General features: G+C 43.3%; 1 protein-coding gene across 2 annotated transcripts in view; it reads right to left on the reverse strand.

The window, feature by feature from the left end:
• Ints3 (integrator complex subunit 3) overlaps positions 1-13,428 on the reverse strand; it is a 51,910-nt gene that overhangs the window by 36,049 nt on the left and 2,433 nt on the right. For both annotated transcript variants that reach the window (XM_087627605.1, NM_001427200.1), the window contains 2 exon segments: positions 4,265-4,348; positions 2,185-2,268 (listed from right to left, as the gene is read on the reverse strand). In XM_087627605.1, coding sequence (XP_087483731.1) covers positions 2,185-2,268; positions 4,265-4,348 — 168 coding nt within the window.

Consider the following 13,428-nt stretch of genomic DNA (forward strand, 5'->3'; position numbering starts at 1 on the left):
GCTGGCTCTTACTAGACTCAGTGGCCAAACACAAGATACATATTTACAAAGTAGAACTTTGTGGCTTCTCAATGCCAAGCCGGAAAGAAAAGAGAGAGTAGACATAGCCTGATCCCCTAGAGGCTCACTGAGGTCTGACTTAGATTTCACCTGAAACAAGCTTTCCCAGAAGGCAAGGCTAGTTTGCACTGAGATAACTAGTGTGATGCCTTAGAGGCCAGTGAGGGTGTCAGACCCCTGGAACTGGAGTTATAGGCAGTTGTAAGCTGTCATGTGGGTGCTGGGAACTGCAGCTGGGACCTCTGCAAGAGCACTAAATGCTCTTAACCACTGACCCCTCACTCCAGCCATTTCTTTCTTGAAAGATCTAGTTATTTATTTAACCTACTGGCTTAGTACTTGATATGAACTCTAAACTGACCTTGAACTCAAGGCAATCTCCAATCTTAGCTTTCCAACTACTGATATTACAGGCAGGCGCCACCATGCACAGTGTGTGTGGGTGAAAGAAAAGCCATACCTCACACAAGCTACACAGCACTCACATGAGCTATAGCCAATCAAATTTAAACTTCTTTATTGTATATATTATTAGAGAGAGAGAAACTAGACACCTTTTGGGAGTCAGTCCCCTCCCTCTTCCATAAGTTCTGAGAGTCAGACTCAAGTCATCACGGTTATGTGGCAAGTGTGTCTACCAACTAAGCTATCTCACTGGTCCTTAAGTCAGACTTTAATTATACTACTTATAAATCAATGTCATCCACTTATCTCTAAAGATCTGAATGACAAATTCAGTGTAAAATGAAATCCCAACACTTGGGAGGCTGAGGAAACCAGAGCTCAAGGTCATCTTGGAATGTCTCAAAAAGAGAAAAAGGAAAAAGGAAAAGAGCACAAATAGAAGTCAACCTAACACAGTTGGAAATGACTGGTGTCTCCCTGGGAAAGGTAAATGTGTTATGCCTCCCATTCACAAGCACCCCAAGCTGCACCAGAGAATTAGGAAACAGCAGCTTCCCATGCCCATGAATACTTTGTTGATGTAAGCATCCCTGTCAGTATACTAGGAGCGTCCCGTCTGTATCTGTGAGAATGAGTGTCCTTTGGTTATCCCTGAACAAATGACAAAAAGGCTAAATTCCAACACTTTATGGAGGAACTGAAGTCTAGAGGAGGGGAGAAATCTACAAAGCCAGAGGGGTTTCAGACCAAAGAGCAGGACACAACGGTAGGCAAAGAACATATCTGTTTTTCTTCCACACCACCTGTGCTCAGGGAAAGGCCATGGACCAATTCCCCACACTTCTCCCTCTGTCAGATAGCTCCAGCCAGATCCAAACCAACTTTAACTCATTAGGCCAAGACTCAAAAGATACAAAGTTGCTGGGAGGGGGCAGTCTGAAGAAACAGAAGACTTAGTTTTACCGAGAGAACAGAAGCTATCTGGCCTGGCCTTGAGCCTCACTGGAACCTCTTCTGTTTATGAAAGGCCAGAGTGCTTCCTGGCAACACACTTAGGAAGTCACACTCCACTGTTCTCCGGCTTCTTCTTAATTATTACATTAACTCATGTAATCTAAAGGTTACATGCTACAATTTTAAGCCTGTTTTCTGTTCCTTTGCCAAAGCAGAAGCCACAGACTACAGGTCTTTTCCTTCTGGGTAAGAACTCCCATGAGCTTGGTTGTCCTCCATCCCCTCCATATCCCAAATTAAATGCCAATTTTGAACTTTGTAGTCTCACACCTGAACTTTAACCTTCATGTCTTTTTCTCCAACTGCCTTTTCTTTTTCTTTCTTTTTTTTTTCAACTGCCTTTTCTTGCCTTTCAGCTTTAGTATCTGGGGACAGAAAAGACTCCAGCCAGAGACTAATGAATTCACTGAAAATAAGGGACTTAAGGACACATTTAGAGAACCAATTGATTCAGCTCTTATCCAGAGTGTGATTGCTGGGCAGTGGTGGTGGCTAGTGCATGCCTTTAATCCCAGCCCTTGGGGAGGCAGAGGCAGATGGATCTCTGTCAGATCGAGGTTAGCCTGGTCTACAGGGAGTTCCAGGACAGAGGGGATACAGACAGAGAAACCCTGTCTTGAAAAGCCAAAGAAGAAAAAAGAGTGACATAACTTGAGTTAGTGAGGTCCCTCGATTTAAATGGCTCCAGGGGAAAAGGTGCCTTACCTTCTGGGCTTGGGCAGGCTCAGTGAGGACAAGAGTAAACAGGCCTAGGCAGATCTCCTCATGCTGGGGAGGTCCTTTGCACACCTGGGAGGTGAGAGAGGGAAAGAATTAGCTGTCACTCACATGTGGGAAACACAAGAACAATTTTCATAGAAGTCTCAGGACTCTCAAAATGATGATTTCCGTCTCTTAATAGGAATGAGACACCTATTTCAGGAGAGGCAGGAAAGGAAAAGCTTTTTTTTTTTCTCTAATGACCTAAAGCTAGTAAGTACAGAGTGCTTAAGATGAGGAAAGCAAGGGAGCTGGGGCAATCCTGCAATGGAGGCATAGCCACACCACCCACAACCCCAAGAACCTCTGGGACTCCAACACAGAAATGGTACCTGGTAATTTAAATAATATCAAGTAATACCTAAATATTTATTCTGTAAGATTTCTATACATTATTTTTAAACGATTTTTTTGGTTAACCTACAAAAAAATAGGATTCACCACAGTATTTTTATACATCATTATTTACATTTTTTAGATTTATCTTATATTTGTATTATATGTGTGTATAATACATGTGTGTTGTATGCACATGGTCAAAGACGCCTGACGTGGATATTGGGTATCTTTTCTACTCAATCTCTACATTTACTTTTTTTTTTTTTTGTCTTTCTTTCTTTCTTTTTTTTTTTTGCCCCGGAGCTGGGGACCGAACCCAGGGCTTTAAGCACTCTACCACTGAGCTAAATCCCTAACCCCTGGTTCCTCCTTCTAACACATGGGTCTCAGGCAGGCAGTCAAGCTTGGAGGCAGACACTTTTACCCACTGGTCATATCATCAATTGCTATTATATAAATTCCTCACATGTGCTACTTAAAATTACTTAACTGAGAGGTAGAAGCTAAAATGTATGTAAGAATGATTTGCAAAAAAAGAAACTACAAAACAAGCATTTTTATTTTTTATTTGTAACCTAATTTATGCCTGGCATTGGTGGTACACACCTTCAGCACTTGGGAGGCAGAGGCCTCTATGACTTAGAGGCCAGACTGGTCCATAGAGTGAGTTCTAGGATAACAAGGGGTACACAGAGAAACCTTGTCTTGAAAAAACAAAACAAAAACTTTGTTTAATGTGTACATGTGCACATACGCCATGTTGCATGTGTGGTGATCAGAACATAACTTGCTACAGTGATTTCTCTGTTGTGGTTTACCAGAAGAGGGCATCAGATCTCATTACAGATGGTTGTGAGCCACCATGTGGTTGATGGGATTTGAACTCAGGACCTCTGGAAGAGCAGTCAGTGCTCTTAACCACTGAGCCATCTCTCCATCCCCTCTGTTGTGGTTTACAACACTTCTCACCTTTTACCACGCTGGTCACGGGGTCAAACAAGCTGTTATACTTAACAGCAGGTACCACTCACTGTTTGTTGAAACATATCGCTGGTTCTATGACTTTATTTTTTTTCAATCTTGTAAAAAATTTTTGCTAGGTGTGGTGGCACATGCTTTTAATTCCAACACTTGGGAAACAGAGACAGGCAGATCTCTGTAAGTTCAGGACACATGGTCTACAAATCAAGTTCTTGGTAAATAAACAAGAATTTACAAACTGTCAAAGAAAATCAGTGGACAACTCTTGGGAGTCAGTCCTCTCCTGCCATCTTGTAGATTGCAGCAATGAGAGGTCAAAGTTACCAAGGCTGCATACAAAGCCCCTGACCTACTGAGCCACCTAACTGGTCAATAACTGAGCTTTTCCATTGTTATGAAGTCAGGTGAGATGGCATGACCCTGCAATCATAGCGCTTAGGAGGCTGAGGCAGAAGGGTCTTGAGTATGACACCATCCTGGATTCCATACTGTTTTCAAGGGCCACTGTGCATTATACACTGAAATATGGTCTCAGAAAAAAAGGCTCCAAGAAATAGACAGACTCTAGTAGTGAGAAAGTAAAACCTGATAGGAACCAAGACGCGAACTCAGTCCCTTAAGTCTTAGCCATCACCTTTCCACTTTCCTATCTGCATCTCACAGCTTTTCCCAAGCAGCATGGATATAAGGAGGACATGGTACTTACATACGCATTGAGGGCATCATTGGCTTCTCTCTCGGAGACACCAGCAGTCATCGATGTGACAATACTCATACACCTTTCCAACCTCTGGGGGTAGGGATGAGAACAAATGAAGAGTGCATCATAACACTGCCTATGAAGTACTTTTGTCCCCAAAACATTTTAAAAATTCAAGCTTGATCATCCTTCTACTATGCTTTAAAACAAAAGAAAAAAGGAAGGAAGGAAGGAAGGAAGGAAGGAAGGAAGGAAGGGGAAAAGTCTTCACGTAGAATGGCCATTAACAAATGTGGAGGGGTTGGGGATTTAGCTCAGTGGTAGAGTGCTTGCCTAGCAAGCACAAGGCCCTGGGTTTGGTCCCCAGCTCCGGAAAAAAAAAAGAAAAAAGAAAAAAGAAAAAAAAAATGTGGAAAGAGCAGTAGTGCAGTGAGAGCTGATTTAGGCTAACACTACCCATGTGTACTAAAGCTCGTCGGTTATAACTTCTGGAAGAAAAACTCCAGAGAGAAGTAATACATGTAGACAGCCTGGATGTTCTTTTAACCAAAGCTACAGTAAACAAACTGACCCCATTTGCCCCTAAGAAACACTAGGAAATCAGGCTTAGTGGCACATGCTATAGTCCCAGATACTTAAGAGTTTAGGACGGAAGGGTGACTTTTGAGCCCAGGAGTTATGTATAACCTAGGCAAATAGTCAAAGAGTCTGTCCCAAAATAAGCAGACAAACATGGAGGTGCACACCTATACTTTGGACACTCAAGAAGCTGAAGTGGGAGAATTTTGAGTTCAAGGTCTGCTTAAGCTGCATAGTAAACATTTGCATAAATTTTCTTTAAGTTTTAAATAGAAAGTTACTAAAAAAAATAAACAAAGAATCTTAATAGTCAAGCATAAGGTATAGATCTTGTTTTCTTTTTTTTTAAAGAATAATTTATTTTATGTATGAGTACACCATAGCTGTCTTCAGACACACCAGAAGAGGGCATCAGATCCCATCACCAATGGTTGTGAGTACCATGTGGTTGCTGGGATTTGAACTCAGGATCTCTGGAAGAGCAGGCAGTGCTCTTAACCTCTGAGCCATCTCTCCAGCCTTTGTTTTCATCTCTGACTTGAGCAAACCAACTTTATAAGAATTTAAGATTGGGGGAAGGGGGAGGGAGGTATGAATCAAATGGGGAATGGGGGTCAGACTGGGAGGGGGATGAAGTCTGGACTGTAAAAAGGATTAAAGAATAAAAATAAATAAATTTTTAAAAAAGAATTTAAGATACAATCAAAGGCTCTGCAGGCTTTTAATCCTGGCACTCAGGAGGGAGAGGTAGGTGGATCTCTGAGTTCAAGGCCACTCTGGTCTATACAGTGAGTTGCAGGCCAGCCAAGAGCTGCATAATGAGACACTATATCAAAAAGGAGAGAGACAGAGACAGGGAGAGAGAATATAAAGTGTTGAGTAAATCCAGGAACTATTGTTCTATTTTGCATGCTAAAAGTAAAAGTAAAAAGAAGATCACATCGAGATGGCTCAGCAATCAAGAGCACTTGTTACTCCTGCAGAAGACCCAGGCTACTCTCACCATGCTGTGGTGGTTCTCAATAGTTTCTAACTCCTGCTCCAGAAGATTCAGTGCCCTCTTCTGGCCTCCAAGAGCACCAGACATGCACATGGTGTACAGACATACATACAGACAAAACACTCATACACATTAAATAAAGAAACAAACAGAAAGTTTAGGGGCTGAAAAGACCTCTCAGTGGACAAGCATTGGCAGCTCTTTCAGAGGACCTGGGTTTACAGAGGACCCAGCACTAACATGGTGCTTTATCACCATGATCTATAACGGGATCTGATGCTCTCTTCTAGTATGCAGACACACATGAGACAAAGCACCCGTATGCATGAAATACATAAATAAAAAACAAAATCAGATTGGGTGGTGGAAAATATCTGAAATTCCAATACTTAGGTGGAAGCATGGGGTTTGGGTCAAGCAGGGCCAGCCTCACTCAACCTGGTTGGGCTAGGTGGAAAGGGGGTGGGGCCTGGAGAGACAGTTAAGAGCAATGATTGCTCTAGCGGAGGATCTAGGTTTGGTTCCCAACTACCACATGGTGCCCCATACACACCTATAACTCCAGTTCTAGGCAGATGAAGCCCTCTTCCAACCTCCCTGGTACCCCAGCATGCATGTGGTACCCAGACACACATGCTAGCAGAACACTCATGTACATAAAATAAATCTACAAAGAATTAAACAGTACTAGAGAGAGAAGAGGGAAGGAGGGAGGGAGAGAGCTGTGAAAGAAAAGAAAGAACACAGAGATGGGCAGGGAGAGGGAGATAGTCCTGAGGACAAAGGAGAGGTGACAATAGCTAGAAGGACATTGATGGTTTTCTTGATAATTTTTGGAGTCAGGATCTCATATAACCCAGACTGATCTCAAACTTATTCCATGGCTGAGGATAACCTTGAATTACTGATCTTTCTCCCAAGTGCTAGGGTTACAGCTGTGCACCACCAGGCCTGGCCAGCCTTAAGGGATATTCTTGTTAAGGTTTGCAGTGCCACAAGGGATAATGTTACTAATGTTTGCAGGTATGGTATTAGTACTGGAGCTATGCAAGAGATAGATAGGTAGATAGGTAGAGAGAAAGAGAGAAAGAGAGAGAGAGAGAGAGAGAGAAGGAAGGAAGGAGGAAGAGGAATGGAAGAACAGAAAATAAAAGAAAATGAAAGAGAAAAACAGGGTGGCTTCAAACTCATAGGTCCATCTGCCTCTGCTCCTGAGTGCTGAGATTGAGGGTGTATACTACCATGTCCTGCTATATAAAATATTTCAAGATGAATGATATATCTTGGATTTGTTTCAAAACAATCTAGAGTGAACTGTACACTTCAAGTAAGACTGCTATTCAGTACTAAATACTAATGTCTCTACTTATGCCTAAAATCCCTTCCCATGTTAAAGACAAAACAGAATGCAAGTATATAAGGAAAAGGGTTGGATCCCAGCACTCAGGAGGCAGAAGCAGGTAGATGTCTGAGATTGAGGCCAGACTGGTCTACAGAACAAGTTACAGGACAGCCAGAGCTACACAGAAAAATCCTGCCTTAAAAAACAAAAAAGAAACTAAGCAAAAAAAAAAAAAAAAAAAAAAAAAAAAAAGAGTAACAAACAAAAGGAGGCATTAAAATCTGCCAGGGCCTTTAGTTAAACAAGACAGGCCACTGCAGTTTCAATGGCACCCCTCACGTGCTTAGCATTTTAAGGACTCACTAGTGAGTCCCACTCTGAGACATTCACTTACTACCGCTGCTAAGATTCTGACAAAGCTGGCTGCATGCGTAGCCAGAAAGGCCTTCTGTACCAACCTCAACAGTTTCCTAAGATTTTTGAAATTTTAGCATGAAACTCAAAATTTAAGTAAAACCAATTCTCAGTGACAATGACCCTGGCAAAACCAGAAAAAGGCCAGGTTGGTTTATTGTTACTCAATATTACAAACTATCAAAAAACATCTTGGGGTTGGGGATTTAGCTCAGTGGTAGAGTGCTTGCCTAGCAAGCGCAAGGCCCTGGGTTCTGTCCCCAATTCCAAAAAAAAGAAAAAAAAAATCTTGCTGAAGTCATGGTGGTGTATGCCTAGAATCCTAGCTTCTGGGGGACAGAGGTAAAAGAATCAAAAAATCCTAGGCCAACCCAGGTAAGTTAGTAATTCCCTGTCTCAGTATTTAGAGGGGCTGGCAATGTGGCCCAGTACTGCAACTAGGACATTCGGCCAGTGACAAAGCTCTGTGTAAAGGTCCTGAAATGCCAGCAGTCGGGAGACAAAGGCAGGACAACTGCTGAAAATTCTAGGCCAGCCTGATCCCCTAAGTGAGACTGTGTCTGAAAACAAAGTAACAACAGTAACAACAATGTAGAAACAAGACATCTGGGTACAGTGATGCCCACTACAATCTCAGCATTTGGAACTGTACTCAAGGAAAGAGGATCAGAAAGGCAAGGTCACCCTTGGCTACAAAAGGAGCTTAAGACAAGCTTGAGTTCTGTGAGATCCATCTCATAACACCAAATGAAACAAAAACTAAAACACAACAACAAAACCCAAACATATTGAGACCCAGAGCTTGAGCCCTAATAACACGAAAACCCCACAATAATAATGCTGAGAAGCTGGCAAGCAGTCTGTAGCAGCATTCTGAGGCAATCACAAACAGATACAGTGAGAAAGAAAGGACAGACAAACATGCTTCTCCTTTGACCATCACCCTGAAGTTGTCTATGACTATCCTGATAAGGCTCAAAGTAATGGGACTGAAGAGCTGGCTGCTCTTGCTGAGGACCCAGGTTCAGTTCCCAGCACCCACATGGTACCCAGACAGCCATACAGGCAAAACACACATACACATAAAATAAATATAAAAAACAATAATACTAGTAAATTTTTGTTATTTGTTGCTTTTGGGGTTTTTTTGAGACAGGGTGTCTATGTAGCCTTGACTTTCTTGGAACTTGCTCTATAGACCAGGCTGGCCTGGAACTCAGAGATCACCTACTTCTGCCTCCTAAGTGCTGGGATTAAAGGTGTGCACGACCACCACCCAGCTCAACAATAAATATTAAAAAAAAAAAAAAAAAGGTTAAGAAAACAGAAGGTAAGGGTTGGGGATTTAGCTCAGTGGTAAAGTGCTTGCCTAGCAAGCGCAAGGCCCTGGGTTCGGTCCCCAGCTCCGGAAAAAAAGAAAAAAAAAAAAAAAAAAAAGAAAACAGAAGGTAGATGTTGCAACAGGAGGGTCCAAAACCTTAACCTAAAACCACCTTAAAGCTGTCTGGAGGTGACACTCACAACTTTACCTCTAACAGCAGTCCAGCTTCAAATTAGGGCAGATCAGCAGGCTCAGCCTTAATAAATAGCAAGTGCATACTTGTGAAAAGGAACCATGCGATCACATGAAAGCTGAGCTGTGACTCTCATGACCTGTGAGCTCTGGGAGCCATTAGCACCTAATTTAGCTCCTGTATAAAGTGTGGGAGGGAAAACCCGAGGCTGGAATTCCTCTTCTAAAACCTTGTCTCTTTCTACTAACAACAGCTTCCGTATCTGTGTGTCTGGAGAATCATCTTTCCAGTGGCTGGGTCTTGCAGACACCTTGTATCCATCCCAGGTTATCTAGCAGCTTCAGAGTGAAGGGGGTGAAGAGTAAGCAGCAGCACTTAACACTCTAGACACCACTCACAGCAAGAGAGAGAAGCCAAGGGGCAGGCAGCCAGGCAACAGAAACCAGCAGGTAGCAAGCAAGCATTGAAGGGACTGGTCCTCCATAGCTAGGCCTAGGCTCATCTTGGCTGTATTATTTAGCCTCTGCAAACCCCGGTTTTATCTGAAAAACAGAGCTAACCCCTGTATCACAAAGTTGCACCAAGTGCCTCAACTAATTAGAGTTTGTCCAATTTGTGAGACTTGGCAATTAATCCTTGAAGACCTGGCTCTGCACTCTCCCACCACTTCTCTTTTTAAAAATTAAGTTACACCTACTTACTTGTGTGCTATGTATATGTATATGCATGTGGGTAGTGTGGAGATCAACTCATGGGGAGTTGGTAGTCTCCTTCTATCACTAGGCCATAAATCTTGGCAGCACATACTTTTACTCCATTCTCAGCCATCTTGCTAGCTCTCCAGCCACTACTTCTAGTGGCATGCCCTTAAAGGTTCCAGAAAACTAAATCCTCTACTGCAGGACATAGGTTAAGTTTCCAAGAAGTAAAAGGTCTCTTCTTGATTATGCCTTTAAGAGAGCTGGGTGGTGGTGGCACACGCCTTTAACCCCAGCACTAGAGGCAGAGGCCAGCAGATCTCTGTGAGTTTGAAGCTAGCCTGGTTTACAGAGTGAGTTTTAGGATGCCCAAGGCTACACAGAGAAACCCTGTTTCAGAAAACCGAGAGAGAGAGAGAGAGACAGAGAGAGAGACAGAGACAGACAGACAGAGACAGAGAGACAGAGAGAGACAGAGACAGACACAGAGACACAGAGGGGGAATGGGGAGGGGGGAGTGAGATCGACTGAGCAAGCAAAGGGAGGAGGCCTGACTGACAGACCCAGAACCAAGAGTGCTAATCTAGCTACAAAGCCCTATAAGCCCTACATGTTGGCTAAGTCTCTTGGTGTGATTTAACATTCATTAGACTGTGGGTTGAGCAAAGTTTCCCTAGGCTCCTCCCAATGTTCTAAGCTCTGCTCAGAGGCCTGAGTCAATGTTATGGGTCAGTGCCCAGTCAAGAATGGACTCTTAAAACAGGGAGGCCCTACTAAGGATACAGAAAGTAGAGTCCAGAATTTGAATGAGCAAACTCAATGACAAAAGAAACATAAGGACACTCCTTTTCAGACAACAGAGTACAGAAAAAAATGACTTTTCCTAGATATAAAAAGTCCTTAATCCCAGCACTCAGGAAGTAAAGGCAGGTGGGTTTCTCTGAGTTCTAGGCCAGCCTAGTTGACAAAGTAAATTCCAGGACAGCCAGGGCTACACAGAGAAACCCTGTCTTAAAAACAAAACCAAAAGATAAATCTAAAACTGCTCCTGGTGCTGCATGTCTGCAATTTTAGTGCTTGGGGGGAAGCCAGCCTATCTAAAACAAGCCAAAAACAAACAAATCAAAAAACAAGGAGAGAAATTATCGGGAATCATTCAGAATGAGAAAAGGCCTCAAAGGCCAGAGGAAAACAGATGCATAGTTGGGTAACAGTACCCGTTCCCCATAGTCTCTGAAGGCTCTTAGAAAAGATGAAGTCACACACGCAGCTGCCAGCAATTGCTGGCAGAATGGCTCTGTTCAGAATAAGCTCTGTATGACAGCACCTCAGGGAGCTCAGTAAATATTTATCATCTCTAGGTGCTCTGGAACTCATTTTTCTAGTACCGAAGCTACCTGACCATGACTACAGCAGTGACAGTGTGCAGAAGGGAGGGCAGCCTCTCTGCTCCTCAGTGCATGAGTGAAGCTGTAGACTGAGTTAGACGAGTCCCTCTAACCACTCCACTTCCCTTGCCCCAGTCAAGTAGAATATATGTTCTTGCTAGAGTATAGTACATGGCTCCCATCTAAGAGGTGGGCAGCCCAGAAAAGGAAACTGTGGTCCGACCTGCACAATCTCTCAGAACCCACATCAGTTAACAGTGATTGGTCATGCTGGGTTCCAAGTGTGGCCACTTTTTATTGGTGTATACGGAGTAGAATGGCTCTCGCATCTTCCGAGAAACCTGGGACAAATGCCCTGCAGATTCCAAGGAATGACCTATATTTTACAGTCAAGAATAAGTGCAATGATGATTTAAGGGGCAAAAAAATTAAAAATGACTCAAAGCTCATCCTTTGGAGACTTCTCAGACACGCCGAGCTACTTCTTGGAGTAAATATGGTGGGGAGGTGCATCCATCTTGCCAAACATAACTTCGAGACCGATCTTTCTGATATTTTGAGATATTCTGATTTCTTGGGTCACAGTTCCTGCTTTTGGCCTGACTTCAAAGTGACTGGTCTTTCCCTGGCAAAGGAATGGCCAGGGCTGTGAAGACTCATGTGACCAGGAACTACATGTTCTAGACTCCAATCTCTGGCACTATTTTTATCTCATTCCCTCCCCAAATTAGGATTGGGATGGTCAAATATACTTGTCTTCAAAGGAAGGAATGGGGCCAAAGAGAAGAAGGGATACAACAAACACTCCCCAGGGTAGGAAAGTCACAGACCTTGTCCAGGATGATCTTATAAAGTGCTTCCTGCTCCAGGACAGTGAAGGGCCTTTGCGAATCACATTCAGCTATGACCACCTCTTCACACCCTCATCTACCTTTTCAGGACTTCTTGCTAGGTGTTACTTTGTTCTGACATGCTAAACTTCAGGCTGGCACACCTTACAGTCTTCTCTTATTTTCCTATCAGACTTAACACGCTTTAAGCACATAGAGGCAAAAAAGCAGACCTATTTTCCTGGAAAACAGATAGGCCTATGATGGAAAATTACCAAGTGAGAACGAGCAGAAGTCAGTTGGTCAACAACAGGTGTTGATAACTTCTGTGTGTAAAGATCTTCAGGGAGGCACAGAGGAAGAAGAGGCCAGTTAGCCTTGCCTTTACACACTATGGTCTAGTAGGATAACAGAACCACACCCATTGGGGGGGGGGGTGTAGCAAGACAAGCTGGAAAATAAAAGATGTGAAGGACAAAGGGCAAAGTGGAGTGTGGAAGGGGGAGCTTGAGATTCCCTGGAAGCATCCACACCATGAAAGAAATCAGACAGAAGCAAACAACCCCTCCCTTTTCTCCCTAGGAAGTTGAAAGTTCATTCTCAGAGTCTAAAAAGGCAAGAACCTAAGAGGCAAGAGAGGCTTCTGCTCTCTCTTGTGATCTTTTCCAGCCTGTCACTTACTGTCCAGAAAAGGATGCTGTACTATATCCTATGGTACAGATTAAATCAGGGATTCATATAGGACTCTATAGGTATGGAGATAAGAATCAACGGACCCTCATCCAACCCTTTGTCATTCAGTTGCTCTGATGGAGGGATCAGGGCAGTCAGCTACCAACTGACTTTTTTTTTTTTTTTTTTTTTGGTTCTTTTTTTCGGAGCTGGGGACCGAACCCAGGGCCTTGCACTTCCTAGGCAAGCGCTCTACCACTGAGCTAAATCCCCAACCCCACCTACTGACTTTTTACCCTCCTACAGCTCCGGTGCCAGCCAGGTTCAATATTAGACAAAGTGGTCATAGTTAAGTTCCAGACGTAACTGGAAAGTTGTGTTGCACGCCTGTGATGCCAGTGCTTGGGAAGCAGAAGCAGGAGGATCTCTCTGAGTTACAGGCCTGGTTTACAGAGGGAGTTCCAGGGCAGCCAGGGCTACACAGAGAAACCCTGTCTTTAAAAAAAAAAAAAAAAAATTAGAAGAAGAAGAAGAAGAAAAGTTTCAGACTAGGTAGACTACATATTCAGACACTATCTCAAAAGTTAAACAGGCCTGTTGAGCGGCTCAGCAGATGGAGAGCCTTACTGGACAAATATCCAACCCAAGTTCAATTCTCAGGACCTGCCAAAAATTGGGAGAACCAACTCTATAAAGATATTCTCTGACTTCTACGCACATTTCAAAGTGTACA

This window comes from Rattus norvegicus, chromosome 2, assembly GCF_021556685.1.
Source record: "Rattus norvegicus strain SHRSP/BbbUtx chromosome 2, alternate assembly SHRSP_T2T, whole genome shotgun sequence".
NCBI lineage: Eukaryota > Metazoa > Chordata > Mammalia > Rodentia > Muridae > Rattus > Rattus norvegicus.